Source organism: Achroia grisella, unplaced genomic scaffold (assembly GCF_030625045.1).
Source record: "Achroia grisella isolate CSIRO2021 unplaced genomic scaffold, CSIRO_AGI_Agris_v1 utg869, whole genome shotgun sequence".
Classification (NCBI taxonomy): domain Eukaryota; kingdom Metazoa; phylum Arthropoda; class Insecta; order Lepidoptera; family Pyralidae; genus Achroia; species Achroia grisella.
In genome coordinates, this window is record NW_026713049.1 from 415,307 (window position 1) to 436,578 (window position 21,272).

The 21,272-nt window shown below is 34.4% G+C and overlaps 2 protein-coding genes across 3 annotated transcripts; one reads left to right on the forward strand and one right to left on the reverse strand.

Moving 5' to 3' along the window:
- Window positions 1–4,202: 4,202 nt before the first annotated feature.
- Window positions 4,203–14,920, reverse strand: LOC131852887 (sorting nexin-2-like). The gene is given in 11 exon segments (XM_059203627.1): window positions 4,203–5,969; window positions 6,959–7,111; window positions 7,774–7,893; window positions 8,114–8,230; window positions 9,078–9,222; window positions 9,224–9,435; window positions 9,975–10,096; window positions 10,519–10,704; window positions 12,154–12,397; window positions 13,786–13,896; window positions 14,721–14,920. Coding segments are annotated over 11 exon segments (1,554 nt in total). The 5' UTR covers window positions 14,814–14,920; the 3' UTR covers window positions 4,203–5,918.
- Window positions 14,921–15,200: 280 nt separating this feature from the next.
- On the forward strand, window positions 15,201–20,720 carry LOC131852907 (protein PRRC1-like). Of its 2 annotated transcripts, none has more exons than XM_059203654.1 (10): window positions 15,201–15,272; window positions 15,427–15,572; window positions 15,919–15,998; window positions 16,588–16,706; window positions 17,146–17,292; window positions 17,376–17,478; window positions 18,468–18,638; window positions 19,232–19,421; window positions 19,934–20,105; window positions 20,622–20,720. In XM_059203654.1, exons 2-9 carry the CDS (start codon window positions 15,450–15,452, stop codon window positions 20,057–20,059), a joined length of 1,059 nt encoding a protein of 352 aa, XP_059059637.1. In that variant the 5' UTR covers window positions 15,201–15,272; window positions 15,427–15,449; the 3' UTR covers window positions 20,060–20,105; window positions 20,622–20,720. The 2 variants fall into 2 exon arrangements, with proteins under 2 accessions (XP_059059637.1, XP_059059638.1); XM_059203655.1 differs by having other exon boundaries at window positions 17,161–17,292.
- The last annotated feature ends 552 nt before the right edge of the window (window positions 20,721–21,272 follow it).

A 21,272-nucleotide genomic window follows, 5' to 3' on the forward strand; every position in this document is an offset into this window, starting at 1 on the left:
AATCGCTTTCTATGTAAGAACACTCGATATCGCCTTTCATTTTCTAAGTGCTAAGTAAAATTGATTCTACATATTTTTTATGTGTTCAATTGCTTGTAAACACTTGATATGTAGGTGTAGACAAACTATTATTGATAATACAGAGGTACTTATTGGATTTTAAAAGCGTATATAACCTATAAGTTTCTAGTAAAATATCTGCCTGGTTGTTGTTGTTTAGAAAGGTTAATTTCGTCATATTAATAAAATAATATGCGCTCATGAAATATGTATGTGTATAATGCGTAATAATATGACCGCTTCGAGTCTCGATTCGTCAATCTATGGAAGAGACTGCTGTACCTACTGACTATACTTTTTTTATGTATTTGAAATGGCCAACCACCTCCAATCGAAACAGCTTACCAAGCCAGGTTTTTGGCGACTGAAATAGGCAAAATTGAGATACCCTACGTAGACGACTTTTTAGAAAATATACCTCTGTAAAAATCCAGTTTATTAAAATGATATATAAAACAAATTAAACTGTAAAAAGCAACAGGTAGGAGTAGACTCCTACCACAGTAGATTCTATATACACCGCGACATAGGGGCATGCCAAGTATTGCATACACCAATAATTGATAACAACTTGACTACCCAACTGGGATAATAGTCATGAAGGCACATATATTTTTGCTATTAGATGTTTATTATTTGTTTCATTGTTTATATTTCTGCGACTGCCAATGACACGACGAATCGATATTGTTATCGCGTTATCTATCATAGCTTGTTCACATATCCTTTAAACACAAATCATAGTCAATCCATGCTTACTAATATTAGAAATAAATATACATTAGTAAATGTGGTATCTGCTCGTCTTCTATTTACAGATACTTCTTTCGTGAAGTCTGTCAGTCTGTATGTTACGATACGGTAGTTACAAGTTTAGAACAAACATACCGTGCTACATGAAAGTAAATAAAGAGTACTACTATACTATATTAGATAAAATGTACAAAAGAACTCCATTGTATGATACCGGGTATGTCCTGTGTTGGGAATGTGAGAGTCCCATCCCATCATAATTTCTCCTTGCACTTCATGATTGGAACATAGTAATAAAAGTACAAACATGTGAATTCGAAACCAACATTATATTTATAATTATCTCTTCCGTTACACCAAATTACCTCTAAATATATTTGGCAATATAAAAAATAAGGAATACATTAGACTCGAGATTTTTCGATAACACTACCTAATATTATCTAATAAGGTAAATATTTTCCTGCAGATGAAGTCTTAATTTGGTCATTCAACTATTTCTTTATAAATAAATATATTTTCAGTTTATGTGTATATACTTGTAATTATTTTTAACCACATCAAAATAATTGTACGTTAAATAATAATAAATAATTGAACGTATAATAATAACTAAATTTCAGTTTAGCAAAACTGACATTTAGTTACCTAATTGTGAGCGTAGTAATTGAAATGTCAACAAACGGTTGATTGTCGTTAAAATAAACTGGTTTGTAAGTGGTAACCGTGGCCAATATACATGAATAGCACTACGGATATCACGCTATACTGTCCTACCCGTGCGTTGCCGTCCAGGAGGATGAAGATGTCATACCTCTTATCCTGTAATTTCACTACCTTATCTCACCTTCTATTAAAACGCTGCTTACAAAGCATGCTTAACATCTGAAATAGGTTAAACTGAGTTTATAAGAGTTCGGTATGTTTCTTTTGTGACACAAAACAATAAATGAAACTAACAAATCACATAATTGTACTTGTTTGGCACTAGACTACGTATAATAATTTTGAGTAGAATTTCTTTTCTGTAATAAATTATTATATACTTCATGTACTCGTACATCTATTGTTAGCATACGGTAAGTAGGTCGCATATCTTGGATTAAAAACACATTATGATAAAATACATGTAGAAACGACAAAGCAGTACATTCTTAACAATAATAAGAGCAAAATATGTCTTACAAGATATTGCAAATCAATATATAGACTAAATATTCTTGGGACTTAATAAGAATGACCAAATTATGACATTATCTCTAACATACACATAATTATTCTCTTGGAATACCATTTCTAATATTCGAATATCTAGTATTCTTATAGTTAAGATAAAAACAAATGACTATAAAAATATACACACTAACCATGACATTACAAGTATTAGACGATGTAATTATGTAATAGTAGTCAATATAATTTATCAGGTCGACCTTCACATAGCTCCCTCTCAAACTATTATGTGTTCAGGGGAAGTTATGATGATCTAAACTGAGCTGACTTCATAGTCTAACCCCATTCGACCCCCTTATCACAAGGAAGAGGGTTGTTAGTAATGTGGTCTAATGGCCGTATTACTAGCATCGTACGCCACGTCAAGCTCAATCCGATTCCCCCTAAAACCACAGTGATAAATTCGTCACGATGGGCTAACTTACTTGACTTCATCATCACATCATCTTCTACTGGTGTCCCAGCATTCGTTATCTTAAGCGAGTGTACCATATCATTATTATAGAAAAGTACGGTAAGTTCGGAAAAGTATGGTAAGTACGCAAGTCCGATAACTGAATTCGAACCCATTGTCCCATAGTTATAATATCATGGTAATAACAAAATTTAAATTGCCTTAGTGTAAATGGTTGAAAGGGTAATGAGTTGCATTTTACACTGATCGATTTATACATTATATTACATTTAACATCTTGGTCTAGTTACTTGTGTGCAGATCTGAGGTCGTCGGTTCGATTATATGTAATAGAAATTACATAGCAGCAAGTACTATACAATGATGAGATATCAATTAAACTCATTTATTTACATTGTGACAACAAATATACATATAGGTAAATTGTTATATATCTATTTATCCGAATTGTTTATACAAATTGTTTTGCATATAATATAAACAAAAGTAAATAAGAGTAAGGACTTACGAGTTCATTATCAAATATATAGCATAAGGAATATATTTTAGAATAATAAATCCAAGATAGAGGTAACATATTAACTTATTGGATAATTACAAAATAGTTTAATATTTTATATTTTTGAATAATGTTAGATATTCTTATAAATATTACTTACATTCAAATTGTATTAGTAACTGTATTGAAATCTGTTTTATTAGTGTATATATATATACATATATATTGTGTATTGTCTCAAATATTATTCTATATATTTGATTATGTAATATACCTCGTACCTACCGTTGTATAATATTATATATATATATAATATTACATATATAATATACGTTTACAGTGTCTATTATCTATCTATATATTTTTCTAGATATTATAACATGATGAGATGGTCGAAAAGAAAATTAAAACTGAATTCTCAATCAAATTAATAATATAGTCTGGAATATTCTACTGCGCGTAACATTTATATATACGTATATATATGAATATTTTCCATTTAAAATAGAATAATCATAATTAGTTTCCAATTGGCGTATTGCTTTATAAAAATAAAAAAGAAACAACTCATTCCTTTCAACATACGTTCAAAACGTATGAGCAAGTAACTTACATTATTATGGGTACAATTTAATAATCGTGCATCATCAGAAAGATAAACAAGTGAAATAATTCAAAATAGTCTTACAGTATATAGTAGAATTCCTGCTTCACAATGTTATTGATACTCAACTCTGCAAAGTTTAGGATGAATTTAATCAGAAGAAAAGAAACGAAATAATACTCATTACACTAACACTAACTAATAATAACAATGGAATAATTTTTAAAATTAAAATATCTTCATAACATTGAATGTATCAACATATAAGTTATATATGAATAAAATAAGTTTTTCGTGTACTAAAAAAGTATTTAAAAATAAAACAATGTTACACATTTTGTATATGTGTAGCAATGTATAAAATCATAGTAATTATGGTCCCCAATTATGGGAATGAAATCAATTAATACAACTAAGGGGCCATCTTTTAATTTCATCACACGATTTTTATCATTTCTTTACTCCTCCCGTCCATGTCAAAGCTGGTCACATTTACTAGACTCCTCCTGTTATCACGTCACATGTTTTGCAAATATAAACTTCTCAATGAAACAATTTAGATCTTAATATTATAGATTTACATTCACAATTTAAATTTCCTGTTTTAATACTTAATATTAGAAACACGCGCACGACTCCACACACGTCCGACCGCTCGCGGTTTGCTCATAAAATGTCATGTTTGCTCGTAAAATAAATTTTTGATTGATTCACTATTCATAAGACACCATGTTGTGCCACATTATTTATTCAGAAACCGGAAGTGTTAACACTAAATATATTAGATTATGAAATGAACGAAATTTAAGACGCGTGTCACATTTCTCGATCCCCTCACCCTCAACTTGTGATGAAAATTATAGATGGGCCCTAATAAAATATTGTAATATTTATTTTTAGTAAATAGCGCGGTTTTTTTTGAGATCTACGTTGTTATTCATTTAGACAATTGAACAAAACCTCACATATTTATGGTCACCGTAGATTACTCTCAACGGAGGCTATTAAAAAAGTAAAAAAATACATGCAACTTAATATTTTTTTCTTTGTATCTTACTTTATTAACAAATAGATATATAAAAAAAAAAAGAAAAAACATCAACATACTTGAACGGTATCTAATAAAAATATTTTTTTTACATCTAGATAATATTTATGACGAATATACACATTATTACATTTTACCTATCTAATATGCAATTTTTTACAATATTATTATATTGTGGGACAGGGCATATATATATTTTAATTTTAATTACTTAGCCCCCAGAACATATTTTCAATATTCATTATCTAAACACCTTAAGATTCAAATTCCAATAATATGCGAATGGAAATTACCTCAATAACTTTTTTTTTATAGTCAAGGAGAAATTAATGAATTAAAATAGAAAATTAATAAATACGTTTTAAAATATAATAAAAGTTTAAAAATGTACATTATCAATATTATATTCCGAAACCAAAATCGTATATTTTTCTAAATTTTTTCAATAATATATCTTTCAATCGACTTCTTTTTAACCTGATCCAATGTGTGTGTAATTAATTGATAAGCTTATTTGTAGATATTTTCCATTCACATTTTTAGTTCATTACATACATTTTGGCAGTCTGAGATAGATCACCATCATCATCATCATCATTTATTACCACAGTAGTGATAATACTTCTTTCACTTGAAGTCCTATCTTCCTAGATATATATATCATATGTATAAGATCATAGTTAATTTAATTCACATTATAAAGGATATTCTGACTGAAACATAAAAAAAAAGAATAAAAAGGTAATTGCTGTGTTAACCAATCATTAGGGTTATTAGTCAATACAAATATTAAGTATTTGGGAGAAAAGAAAATTTAAATTCTCTGTTTACTAATATTATTCATACAAAAAATATCTTAAAACTTGTTGCTTTATTAAAACTATCTTAATAAATTGTTCTAAATATGATCATATGTATATGATAGCGTAATAACTGACTGTACGTTTCGATTTCCCTCCTTGAGGGTTCCTTTTATAGGCAAATATTTTTACTATAATTCATCCACATTCCACAACAAAAAATGTATGATAACTATTAAAATACATGAAAGAGCATATTGAACACGATGTTGCCCCATTATTTTTAACTGTAGCTACTATTAACAAAGATTCGTCTATATATATATTGAGATAAGATCGACAATAAAGGGTTGGTAAGTAATGAAAATTGTTTGCGTTTAGATAACCTGGATGGATTAATGGAGAATAAACCTTATGGTAGGATATTAAGAGCGATGTTATAGTTTGAGTGCCACGTCGTTCGGTCGGTGCGATTAGGGCGAAGCGCGCCGCCGTCATTCCCCGACTCATTTGATCGCTTTTGCTTCTGGCAAGAACGCATCCCAGTAGCGCATTGACTGCAAATATAAATATAATATAATACTCTGGACAATTCAGACAACGTCATCTAGGCCCAATGTAAGCAGGGCTTGTGTTATGAGTACTAGACAACTGATATAAATACTTAAGATTTTTTTTATCATACTCATGAATACAATTTTTTCTTCCGTGTGAGGAATTGAACCGACGACCATCGAAAGTAAAGCGGTATGCTAAACCGCTAGACCGTTGAGGACGCAACATAAATATTACCACTTTATTATTATAATTTTATACTTCTATGTATTTAAGCTAAGCTCCACCAGATGGTAAGTGGTATCATAATATATGAACAGAATCACGGACATTATAATATCAATTTAGACGCTCGGGATGCCACTTCATACGTTACCATTCCGGAGGGCTAACATTTTATCACCCTTATCCAGTAAATACATTGCTTTATCTCGCCCTAACCAGCTACAAAGTAAGCTGAAATAGTCGAAATAGGCGAGAAGACTGGGTACCCATAATGATAACTTTGCAAACTATACTAATTTTCTAAAATGATACCTCTCTTATTTACGTCAATGTTTATATTTTTCTCAATTTTCTGTTAGGCTAACAATAAGCATTCAACAAATTCAGTTTAAGACAATTTTTTTTTCAAAGTTGATGTAATATTACGGTTTAACATTCCGTTCCGATGGTAGGGGATTCAATTTATATTTACTGATAGACATTTGTAATTATTAAAACGTATTTATGTATTTTATTACCAATACAATGAAATTTGGTACTAGACGGTGCTATTTGTAATGTCCTTCAATATTTATTTTTATTTTAACATTAACTGTACATGATGCTATAAATAAAAAAATTTAAAATTTGACTCCTGAGAAATTAACTCCTCTTAAAAAAATTGTAGTCTACAAAAGCAGTTACTATTATGATCCTTTTTTCTGCTAATGCAATAGCAGAAAAAAGCACCAATAACTTTAGCCTTAGAGTACAGTTTTGCACTAACCTGAGCCTGGTGCTTCATATGCTCCTCCAAGTACCGCAGCACGGTGGCTCTCAGTTCTGTGAGCCGCACCTCGTCCCACCGCTCCAGTTCCTTCTTGATAACGCGGGATATTGTGTCAAATTCTTGCTGACCGCGTTCCACTTTCGCTTCCCACTGTGCATTGAATAAAAATAAATTAATATCTTTGGTAATTTAATCCTCAGAATGTTCCTTTAAAAAGAAGGAATAGACTTTAGATAACAGTTTATACTTAGAGTAGGAACCAGCTGTACAAGTCATAGACTATATGTACAATGTTAACTCTTTCCTAGGTAGGCAATAATAGGAATTAAAAATTATTATTATGTAAAGAAAAATAACATCATTAAACATGGACAAAATAAACATATGTGACTAAATGTATGGTGAGGTTCAAGTATGACTTAATAGCTTTTCAAAGCTATTAGATATTGAAGTCATATTCAAATTTAATAAATCTATTTATGATTTCTTTGAGTTCTCATCTTAACCTTCGTCAAAAAAAAAATTTTTTTGCATTTTTTCTTAATTTACCATGTATTGATATGATACTTATCCATATGTCTTTAAGCTATAGTCTCCTACTCGCAATAACACTATGCAACTAAGTGTATAGCGTTGAGCGACGTCACTACTTCGAACTATTCCGCTGTAAATTTGTATTGTCAGAGAACATTCAAATAGCTTACTATTCATTGTATTTCTAGTTTGACTATAATAGTTCTATTTTAACTAGTGTATATACTATATAATTTTCTTCGAACTGCGAAGTTATTAAGTATAAAAATAGTTTGTACCTCAATAATCTCATTGGACGCCTGTTCAATCTTTTCGGGGCGGTTGGCTAGTTCAGCTTTAGCTTTGTTTTCCCTCCGCTTCGTAAGTTGCATCTGAGCGTGTTGCCAGTTTTGGAACACCTGGAAGTAGGGGTGCGTTTGTTATTTACCGCAGCAATGTTTGAGAGCGTTATCTTGTGGTTTACTAGACCGACATAAACTAAAAAATTATGAGTTCAAATTGAGTTAACATCAAAAAGACTCGTGTTTATTAATACTCATAATTTTAATTGGTTTATATAATTTTATCTGTAATGGGCAAAGTAGACAATGTTGTAGATATAGTTCACAATATTTTTACCTTGACTCTTTCATGGAAGACATCCTTGATGGAACCAATAAGGCCGAGATAATCTTTAATGTGTTCCGTCAGGACATAGAAGTCAGTGTTGGATTGCTCGACTCTCAATTGTTCTATCTGAAAAGTTTTAGAATCACGTTGTATTTATGTCTTTACATGTATTGCGAAGCAATGTTATTAAGTTGAGATTAAAAATTTACAAAAATGGAAGATTTTATGGATTCATATTCATTTGTGCATCATACGCGTCGAAGTGTGCAGACTGAACAGAAGTCTAGCGGCACATGCTTAATGGACATTGAATGTTAGGTAGATAGTGATGAGGGTACGAGTGGGGACGGTGAGGGCGAACCTTGTAATGCAGGTGTGCGGGGACAGTGGGGTCGTACATTCCAAGGTGTGAGGGCGAGGGCGTCGTGTGCGCGGGCGGCGGGCGGGGCGCGGGGCGCGGGGCGCGGGGACAGTGAGCCGTACCTTCTCGTGCAGGTCGGCGGTGTGCGAGAGCGCGCGTGAGAGCGGCGCGTTCGGCGCCGGAGAGCGCGGCGGCGGTAGATAGTGATGAGGTACCTTCTCGTGCAGGTCGGCGGTGTGGGAGCGCGCGTGAGAGCGGCGCGTGGGGGTCGGCGCCGGAGAGCGCGGCGGCGGCGCGCGCGGCGTCGTGTGCGCGGGGCGCGGGGCGCGGGGACAGTGAGCCGTACCTTCTCGTGCAGGTCGGCGCTGTGCGGGAGCGCGCGTGAGAGCGGCGCGTGGGGGTCGGCGCCGGAGTAGCGCGGCGGCGGCGCGCGCGGCATTCCAAGGTGTGAGCGCGCGAGAGCGGCGCGTGGGGGTCGGCGCCGGAGAGCGCGGCGGCGGCGCGCGCGGCGTCGTGTGCGCGGGCGGCGGGCGGGGCGCGGGGCGCGGGGCGCGGGGACCGCGGGCGGCGGGCGGGGCGCGGGGCGCGGGGCGCGGGGACAGTGAGCCGTACCTTCTCGTGCAGGTCGGCGGTGTGCGAGAGCGCGCGTGAGAGCGGCGCGTGGGGGTCGGCGCCGGAGAGCGCGGCGGCGGCGCGCGCGGCGTCGTGTGCGCGGGCGGCGGGCGGGGCGCGGGGCGCGGGGCGCGGGGACAGTGAGCCGTACCTTCTCGTGCAGGTCGGCGGTGTGCGAGAGCGCGCGTGAGAGCGGCGCGTGGGGGTCGGCGCCGGAGAGCGCGGCGGCGGCGCGCGCGGCGTCGTGTGCGCGGGCGGCCAGCTCCCGCCGCTCGGCCGCGAGCGCGTCGCCGGCGCCGTGCAGCCGCCGCAGGCACGCCTCCAGCGCCTCCACGCGACCAACGCGCTCCTCGAACCACTACAACAACACACAACCGACCCGATGTCATATGTGGATCTAATTTCACCGGTTTTCGATATCTAAAATAGTGAAGTATATTCCAAAACCGTACTTTGCTATTTTTCAAATTTCGAACTGCTCGGCAGCGCGATGATATAAAAAAAGTAAAAAGTGCCAAAATGAGCAAAATATAATATCATTATTTTTTATTCTTCCTTACAAGTTTGTTGAAAAACGTCGTACGATATACCTACGTCTATTTAAGACACTCGGCTCTATTATACTGAAATTTAGCGTCGTGTGTCATAACCATCATAACGGACTTATATCGTATATACTATTAGGTAAGTGAAATGATAAATGAGCTGAAGGCCTACCTCGTGGTAAGTGGTAACCGTCGCCTATATACAGGAACAGCAACATATACATTACATTATGATGTGACACCGGCGATACCACCACTCGTAAATGCATGCGTGGCAATATTATGTACAAAACAAACTTCTAATAAACAAAACCTATCGAACAGAAAAAAAAAATGTAAATTAATTTCTTACGGGATCAGACTCATCCATTCTGTACGTGATTTTATTAACAGTCTCGCCCACTTTATTAAATAGACGCAGCACGCCAGCACCGCTTAGTGCCGACGTACTTGTTGCTTTCGGTAATTCTGTATCTGGAATAAAGAAATGCGTGCAATAATTTATAAAAAGTCGTATAAAAATAGTAATCATTGTTACATTATTACTTTAACAAATAAATCAGATAATACTATGAAATAGTTAAATCTTACGTCTAAAGTGCCCTCAGACTAAAATCGTATCCGTCAGGCGGGAATTCGACTTCAGCCGCTCCATAAGCCCTTCTGCGGGTGTAGAGTGCTATCTGCACTCGCCCGCGTCGTCCGGTAAAGCTGTAAAGGCTAGCTGCGGCTAACAGCATTAGAGTAGTCTACAAAAAAATTCGTGGCCGGCCATATTTGATTTCGACCTTCAGAGTAAGACGGGGTAAACACAGACTACGACGGCAATGATTAAAAAACATGGTAGAAAGTAAATAGTATCAGAGTAAATGTGTTGTTGAAAATTATTAACTCACCGGATTCTAAGAACTCCCTGAAGTCAGGATCGATGCAAAGCACCGGGTGTTGTGCGACGCGGTTGAGGAATCGCTCTAGCGCCGCCCTACGCCGTTCTACGAACTGCGATTGAACGCTCGCCGCGGAGTTGCTCCCGTTTGCACTCTCAGTTGAAGGGGTTGAAGTCATTTTTAACTTGGTTGTACCTTGATGAATATAATATGAATGGTTATAACTTAGAACAGACTATTCTAGTGGGTTACCAGTACTACAGGCATTCCATTATATGATTAATATAAATATAATAGAAAATAGTGTATCTGTCTATGTGTTCAGGTTTCACGTAGACATCGCCATCAAGCCTCAACTGAGCTTTTGTTGTGACCATAACAATAGACAACTGTTAGAAATTCAAATAGATTTATAGGTTTATAGATTCTTAAAAGTTTTGAAATCGTATTTTCGTTATTTGTATCATATTAATCCAGTCACACTACATAATAATGTACACTTATTTTCATTATCATCTTTTCATAAGATAAGTACAGGTAAATTTTATTGCTATTATTAAGACGTATTATGCTGAATTTTGAAATTTTATCATATGATTCATTGGATAACGAATTGACAACATTACAATGGTCTCATTCTTTTATATTGAAATGTTGTTCCTTAGTAGTAATACAATTCGTTGAATAATGATATGTATGTTTGCATACAGACTTTTAAAATTGTTTTGTCACACTGCAATAGATTACATAGTCTATGTTATAGGTGTAAATATTAAAAATATATTTTGTAAGCGATGCACTACATATGTATAATTTATCATGTTTTTATGTTATGTACCTTTTAAGATATATATTTTTGTTAAATCTATTGTATCCAACTGTACCTATTACCTACCTATCATTTTTATTAAAGGTATGTGGCAATGACCGTGTTCAAATCTCCCCAATATTAATAAGCTACTGAGCAATACATTAGTATTGCTTAGTAGCTTCCTACCAACATACCAGAAAGTGCGGTCCTAGTTTAATTGCAGTAGCTCTTTTATTCATATATATATTATCTTTTGAAATTGACACCAGTCAGATGTCAGATGCACTTGCAATCCTCGGGGATGCAATTAACATACTGCCATTAGATATTCAAGTCTCAATATCTACACGAACGTATGTACTTCTTGAGGTTTTGATTAATGTATATCTACTTATTCTGTTATTGACTATACTAATTTTAAAGGATAGATTACACATAAATTACCGATATTGTTTGTTCATTATAGTAACACAATTAATTAAATTTCATACTCCAATACAGACACAGCCATTTAGCGCAGCGCTTAACTTCCGATTATCGCCGGTTCGATTCCTCGAGCAAAATACTTGTAGTTGTAATCATGAGTATAGTTGCTTGTAATGTCTGAGTGTTTTGTAGGTATATTATGTCTGTATTTACAAAAAATATATATCTACGTTCGTAATTTATATCAGTTGCCTAATACCCATAACAAAGACTGTTTACCGAGTGGAGATGGCGCTGTGTTAATTGTAAAAAAATCTACGATAATGATACAATACGAAAAACGTGACATTTACTATAGTGAAACTTCAGCTTGTTTGCCTGTCTTCTTTACACTGATTAAAACTCACCTACAATACTTTTTTCAGGTGCCGGCGGTATAATTCTCCCGGAACGTAGATATTTCTCAGTGAGTTTTTCATGCAGGCCCAAGAAGTCACTGAAACGTCTTAGCACAGTGAACTCGTGTTTGCTGAATATTGGCATATTAGTTTTAGTAAGCACGCGATACGCAACATACGAGCTCATGCCCTCTCCGATTTTTTGTGGTTCTGTAACTGTTATTAATATATTGTTTGCTCGCTCTGTAGCTATCTGTAAGAAAAGGAATAAAGTATAAATAAAAATTCTAACTGACTCGAAAGAGAGGATATGCTTGGTTTTTTTTTGTATTTATTGTGACATTGATGTATATCTTTATCTACAAATTATATCTACTATTCTTATATTGATTATGTAATAATTGAAGTTCCAGGCTCCACAGATAATTTTAAATGGTAATACAATATAATAACAGTCCATATTAAACAGCAAGCTTAATACCATAACAAAGTCATGTGAAAATAGGATTCTGGAATGTTATTCTAGAGGGGATTGATGAATGTATGAGACATTAGTAGATTGTGGAAGAAATATTCAATTCAATTCAATTCAATTTAATTTTTGTACTGGAACATGTGTACATAATGGTCTTAAGATTATAATAGTTCTAAATATGCCCTGCAGTTTCCAGTGAGTAAAAAATTACAATAAAGTTTATATTACATTATTGTACATAATAATAATTAAATATGTGTATTTTATTAAAACAGCAACGTCACTTTCAGTACCTACAAATCACTTAATTACCTCTTATAAACAACTTTAGGTGTTAAAACATAGTTTACTTCAGATTTTTATAATATAATTCATAAATATTCATTTATATCCACTCAACGATGAATAAGTAATAAACAGACAATAAATATAGGTTAGAATTTACAATACCAGTTGTTATCTAAGACTTCACTACATTTTTTTAATACAAAAGGTATCATTCACTCTTCAGTACAACCTCAACAAATAAAAAAAAAGTGATAATTAATTTAATTATAAAAAAAACTTGAGCACTGTGTGTGTGCCACTAAACACTTTTTTTACTGAATGGGTTTTTAGGTATGAATTTTTAATTAATGAATAAATATGTAATTATGCATAATTACAACCTTAGAACACTCATTAGATTTACAGTTATGCACTGAGATTCAATTCAAAAGTTTAAGGTTAATAACTTTAGTTGAAATCTCATACAATACACCTTCATTAGAAATTATAGAGTGTATTATATAGAGCTAAAAATGTACTTTCTTATGTAAATGTAATCAATTTGAATTACCTCAGTGGTGCAGTTTAGTACACTACCTCAATCAACTTACACGAGTCACTTGTTTAGTCCATACATTGTACAAACATTAATAAATATAATATATATATTCTTTATTCATGGTTTACCAATCTGTTGCTGTGTATTGATATGCTACTTTTTTTTTGTATATAACATTTTTGTATGAACTATTTACAAAACAGAGTATAAATACTGTTGAATTTTAAATGCTGTTATTGAATTTCAATAATAGATTAATATATAATTTGTGTATAGACAAAATATGTGTATTTGGTGCATAAACAATTAAAGTATATTTTTATCATATTTATAATATTACCTCTTCCATTATAGGGCTGCTGAGAGTAGCAGTGATTGATGGTGGGTCTCCTATGGTTGTTTTCTCCAAACCCTCTCGAGCTCCATTAACCTCCGGATCCAGACTGACTTCCTACAAATAAAAAATAAAATATACTGGATCAAACAAAATGACAGTCAATCAGATGTAAGCTATAACTATGGCCTGCATTCAAGAATAAGATCATTAGGTCATCATGTGACACCTGCATTCTTTCCAAATGAGTAAGGTGTTATGCATCCCTATAATTACATGTGTTCATACTTCAAACTGAAACACAGATACCTTTTGGCAGAATAAGCCTCCCAATAATGTTTTGTAAGCAAGCCTTGGACGTTAATTCTGCTAGAATACAATGTTGTCATCATATTTATTAAGTTGTGCTACAGGTACAGGTCTACTAATATGTATGGATTTTGAAAGAATACAAACAGCATATGATATTTATCATGAATTTCTTTGAGGAAATACTAAATATTATTTTCTGTAATACCTACTCCTTACTTTATTATACTTTTTATATTAAATCAAAAGTTACCATGATGTCTCAGTATTTTACTAAACTATTTTTGTACACTTGCAATTATTAAGTACTTGTAATAATCTGATAATCTATATTATGTGCAATTAACAATTTCAATTGTTCATATAATACAGAATAAATGCATAATTTCGCATCAAGGTCATCATACACATCACAAGCTGTATTGTAATGATTATTTCCCACGTATACGGTGTTAATTGAATTGTCGATTCGGAAATTTTATTTAGTTCATAATTTACTAAGAAACCGATAACCGTTAAATAAATCGAATAGCTTTAAAAACAAGTCCAAAGAGGGGCGTTACTATGGTCCAATTTATCTATCGGGGGCGTATTTGTGTACAAGCAAGAAAAACAAGATTCCAGTAAGATACCTGGACCGCAGATGCAAATAAGTCTTCATCTTCAATATTTTCACTATTGATGTCTACTGTACTGAAGGGCGGTGTATCTGGCCCATCCGACATGATTTAATTATCACAAAATTCGCGGCTGTGTACAGTTAATATTAATTACTAAAGTTTTTACTTTATTGTTAGTGAAAATAAAGAGAACTTTGAAGAGGTAAGTGATAATTGATATTACAGTTGACAGATAGTTGACACTTGTTTCAGCACAGATTAAGTAGAAGTACTTGGCAAACTACATACGTTTTACGTTTTAAAAGATAGTATAGAAATAGCATTGCTTGATGATCTTAATTTACTTGCTAAATAGTGTAATTTTATGTTTTATTTTAAACGATGCTAGGCTAGCCAACTTGTTCCGTAAGCTACTAAGGTTTGTTATCTATGGATTTTAAAATATAAAATACTTACGTGGTATAGATAATGTCACTGTCAATTTAAATTGTCATTTTAGTATGTCAACAACAACACAAATGCTTTGAAAGAAATCGTAAAATTCGCAAATCCTAACTTAATACGGTATTTGTTTTGTTTATAAAAGTCAATTTTCAAAACAACACAATCTTCATGTTTAAATCTTAATCTATGCCTCTTCAAATTAAATTCTAATTATATTAATTTTATTACGTGTCTTAGTAAATTAATAATATATATATAGTGTTACTTCTTGCAGCGTAAATATCAAAACGTGCTAAGATGAGTGGATCAGATAAGCCTAAGATCCCAGATGCACCAACGCCGGCTTTAGCTCCTGGGAACTTGCTTTCCAGCGTTGCGCCACCATCCCAGCTCCCGAATTTCATCACTGCCACTGATATCGTATGTTATTATTTTTGATGTAGATAAAAGAAATATAAACTGGGTCATGTATAAATTTTTAGTGTAACTTATGCCCTTAGATTAAAATCATGACTCTTAGGCAGTAATTGTCCATCTGGTCCATCATAATCATTTCTATGTTTAGATTGTCTAGAAGCAATGTGGCCAAAGACAGTAATTAATTTTATCCCTTTCACTTTTATTATAATGCTAATAATTAGTCAGCAACAATTATGATTATATTATGAGAATCAAGGCCTATTTATCTGTATTTACTAATATTATAAATATGAAATTGATTCTGGTAGTATAAGATGTCTTAATTTTTTTTCTAAATATATTCTAGGTACCAAATGCAGCTCCTGTACAACCTGTCATAGTTCAGCAGAGATTGGATCCACAACCAGAAGTTATGGAAACTTTCAGGTAAATATGTATTAACATATCTTCATCCCCAGTATGTCAAGAGAAATGCAGTGTCATCATTTCAGATTTAATAAAAAATATCCTCCTTTGGGGAGAAACTTTCCTGTATTGTGGGATGTTTATGTATGTAATGATATATAAACTATGATATTTTCATTACCGAATTAGACTGTTAAGTACGAAATTCCTTTATTTCTGCTCTTTAGTTTAAATAAAAAAAAACTCACAGAATTGTGTATCCTTGTATTCGGATACCTCTTTGTTTTTAAAGGAATTTTTCATATTGGGTATATAGTCCTTACCTACAGCTACCTAATATTTTTGTAAATAGAAAACTAAAAATACCACCATAGATCACTATTTCGAGTATAGATGTATAGACATTTGTTATTCTTCCATGAATAGTGCAATATGGATTTAAATGAAATTTGGTACATTATCCATTTGAATCATATCCCAGATTATCACAGATTCACATTTAACAGTACTGTGGGATAAAGACATCATGTAGCTAATATACAGAAATTAAGTCAGGTTCATATAGTTTAATAAGTTTATTATTATAATGATTGTTTAATTATATTTTCAGCCCTGCCATTCCACTAAGTAAAGGTGAGCCAATGGTGTCAATTAGGTCTCCAGATGACTCACAAAACACACTGTCTCCTGAATCTCTACCAGCCTCCACTCCTGAGTTGGAAGCTATTGGTAATTTTTGTTTTCTTTACTAGTGTAATTTATAATTAATATTAACTGTATTAGTAACACTGTCTATACATGCCCTGATAAAAATAATGAAAGATTATTTTTAATTTGGTTGTTTGTTACTTTTCCCTGCATCTTTCTGTGATAAGCCCTTTATTTCCAGAAGATTTTATTGCTTTCTGCTCCTATTCAAACATATGAGTCTACCCCTTTTATATATAGGAGAGCAAGAACAAGATTTAAATACTTAATAATAAATTCTATAGCAGATACCTTATTCAAGGTGCCTAGGTTGGCTTTGCACAAATGGTGACTGTTTGGGTACCTTTTATTCATCTGTTTCAGATACAAACATGTTTTCTTACACTGATTCACTAGATATTTGTGAGGTCAGATAGGTGACGGTAGAGAGCTTTTTAAAATTATCTATTTTTTTTAATAGGTGATGTGATGCCAGGTAGTGCCTTGTTCACATGGGTGAAAGGAGCTGTCTCTACAGGTGGCATACTACACAGGGTGGCTGAGAAGGCTAAAAGTTCTGTGGACTCCATGATCACAACATTAGATCCGCAAATGAAGGAATATCTTAGTAAGTGAAAAATATAAAGTAAAAATTTATAGTAAGGTATATTAGCACAGTGCACTGTTTAAAATGTGTGTTTTTCTTTACAGAAAGTGGTGGTGATTTGAACATAGTTGTTGCATCAGACAAGGAAGTTAAAATCTCCCCAGTCAGGGAGGCCTTTCAAGGAGTATTTGGAAAAGCAACTGTTGTGTATGAATAGTTTTTATACATACTATGATTTGTGACCTACAAACTAGAATGGACCTTAGGGTTATTTAACTGCTAACAATTCTCATTTTATGCAGATCTCCACACTAAGTGGTATAATAGTGGTATCTTCTATGTACCTATGTCAATAATTATAATATAACTTTATCGCGTACTGGAAAAATAAGTACAAAATTAATATTTTGCATAAATATGGTTAACAGAATTGGTCTCATCGCTTAAAGCAATTGCACAGATGACCCACAAGTCATACCTTTTCTTTACATTACATATAACAACATTGTTACGAGGCGACCATCTACTAACTGTAACTATCTTTGTGGCGAGAAGTATTTATTTATATAAATGTTTTTACATATGCCAGCTATTCGTTCATGAACTAATGAATTAAATAATAGTTATTATTTAATTGATTAGGTTATTAACGAAATAGCTGACGTGGCGTTGTATAGATGTTTTATTAATTGTTATTGTTTGATTATCATCAACATATGGAGTTTAAAAAGTTTTCTGGCACAACTTGTAATAATATAAATAATAAATAGCTCTGGACAATTAACACAGCGCCATCTAGTCCCACGATAGCCAGAGTTTCTGTTATGGGTACTAGATAACTGATATAAATACCAAATTTTTTTTTTTTGTGAATACATACATAATATATATATCATAGAAAACACCCAGACTGATACAAACCCATCGGAAGTAAAGCGGTGTGCTAAACCGCTAGACTACCGAGGCCGTCAATTAATACTTCCGAAAAAAATATATTAAAGTAATTCTATAAGTTGTTTAGTAGTTTGGAATAACGATGTGTGATTCATACAGGATTGTTTATAATTGCTATTATTTTAGTTTCAAAAATACCTAACGAATAAACAGCTAATTGTCTACATCATGGTGGAATCAATATCTGCTCAATAACCAATAATGACCGCGTTAAATTTACATTACTATATATCATTGTACAGTGGTAGTCCGGCCCCAAGTTCGGTGACCGCCACGCAACCTGTGGGAAGCGCGGCCGCGTACGCCGCCGCCAAGCAGAGGATCGCACAGGTTCGTTCTACGAACACGCAACTCACCAACAACGTACCAGTCGTCGCTATTGAGGGGTTCCTGCAGGAGGCACAGCCTGACAGGTCTGTACTGTAGCTGTGGTCTGACTGACACCGGTCACCCGCGCCTTCCTAGTGGCTTGAAGGTTGGGGCCTCGGGGCGAAACTCTAAGCACCAAGTCCGGGGCCAATAAACCCCAGATAGCTGAGTTGTAAGCCTCTTAGGGCTAGTTTTTAAATTTCGAGACTAAATTAACAGGTGTTTTAAAATTTTCAAATAATACGTAACTAGTATTTCCATTACTATCTTTGTATTAAAGAACATAAAAATATTTTTTTATAAACTAATTTTTCTTTATTTTTACCATTTCTAGGCCATCATTAAAGTACAATTTTAAATTCAGTCTCACCTATTATAGCCGCCAAGCAGCTTTGTAAGCTGGGTTTCGGTTGAATACGATTAGGTTGTGAAATTACAGGAAAAGTGGCATGAAGTTTAGTTGAGCAAACGAAAAAAAATTACGAAGCAATGTGGGGGCAGTGATTGATTGGACAGAGTTATCCACACAAACGATATCGCACAAATCTGACCACTGAAAAATCTAATTATAAGTGGCCAGTATCGTCAGACACATTAATGTAAACATTTCTTATCTCTCAATGCAATCTACTTCCAGATGGTACGAATTATCCCTGCTGCTGCTATCGCAGCCGTCGCTAGGCATAGAACTGCAGCTCCAGTCACAAGGAACTCCGGTACCAGCTGCTGCGCTGGCGGCTCTGGCGGCCGCTACGCCTGAAGATTATCCACATAAGCAGACTGGCTATAGCGTCACTATAGGCTCCGTTATGGCTGCTAGTTTACAGGTAAGCTCTAAAGAGGTTTTTTTATTGTGGATTTTTGTTACTTGGTATGGTACTTGCGCTAATTGTATACGTTACTATTGGAGGATGATAGGTTAAGCATAAAGTCAGGTCATTTACACAACAACGTGGCGAGTTTACTAGGAATTAAACACAGATGGCATATAGAGGATACAATGTGATGACCTGAAATGGTTGCTAGCCTAGTCCCCATTACTAACATTCACTTCCTCTCCCGATATGTTATGAGTACTAGAGGCATTCTCCTACAGAAAGAAAATAACAATTACATAAATTACATGTATACCAAGTATAAAATTACATGAATAATAGTAAAAATGTAGTAGAATTTGTTGTTTATATAGCTACTCTATTATTTTTGCTGTACAAAACAAAACCATCTATTAATAGAAATATTTATTATTGCCTCTTGACGATTATTATTAGTGTCATTTTTCTCGTATATCTTGAAATAGTATTTGTAGTATCGTTTATTTATTATTAAAATGAACTAGGTACCGCACACGCAATGGCAGGAGGCGGCGACGGGAGTATCCCGGAGGGAACTACTAGTGCTGGCTGCTCGCTCTCTCGCTGGTTCATACAAGAAGATGCTGGCCGTATCCGCAGCAGAAACCTAAATTGCTATCGCTCAGACTGATGGAACATGATCTCGGCTTTTGCTTAGTAATTTACCTTGGTTTTTTGTTTGATTTTATATAAAGTGCTGCTTCTCGCGATTGCATCTGTTCTTTTTGAAGTTAACCCATGTACATCTTCAGCACAATATATCTTTACGTCAAATTTCAGTTGAATCGTGAAAAGGTGATTTATTTATTTCAGGCTACTAATGGTGCACGTTATAAATACTTAAAGACTAACATATCGTGGCGTAACATGCCGTATGCCTGTTTGCCAGCATAGTAGTATAAAAAAAATATTATAAATATTTTTATATTATTGTAATACAGAACTTTATTACATTAATGTAATAAATTTATATATATATATATTTTTTAATTAAAAGAAATGGTGACCTCTATTCCTCATCTATCGACCCGTATCCCATATTATCACCGCCGATGCTATTAGTTGTATTTCGCTAAACGTTCGTTTTTTATTCGCTCTGAATTGAATTAGCTTCTAAGTGTCATAGCGTGATGTTTAATAGCTTATATAAGTATAAAATATTTTTTTTTTCAGATACAACACGATGAAGACGTTACGAGAATACATACCCGAATCTATTTAATAAGTGTATATAATAATATGTATTTTATATAAACATGTAATAAATTATATTGGGGCCAAAATACTTTTATTCTGTATACGCCTCTCTACCTACCTATCTACTTGGGCGTATAAAAATAATAATAATCTCAGGACAATTCACACAGCGCTATCTAGACCAAAACTAAGCTAGCTAAAGCTTGTATAAATAGATATTTTCTTTTGTAAAATATAGACACCACAAAGACACTCACACTAGAAAACACTTAGATTGATACAAACAATCATACATATGAAAATTAACAATATAAAAAAACCGTGTAGGTATCGAACTCGCGACCATCGGAACTAAGGTGGTGTGTAAACCGCTAGACTACTACATATAGCATTTATTTATGAAAAACCGATATTGATAGTAAATCGACCTCCACGATGTCCCCCTTGAAATCCAATATGTTTAATTCCTAGTGAATTTTCTGCGATGGGCTAACTGGTTAGTCTAGGCACTTATGGGGTGCTGGTCGGACAACTTCCTCGTATGTTGCAGCATTCTTAGGCGAATACCTAAATACGTTCGCGGAGAACGGTGGCTGAGCAATGTTTAGTTCTGGTGTGCCCCGGGGG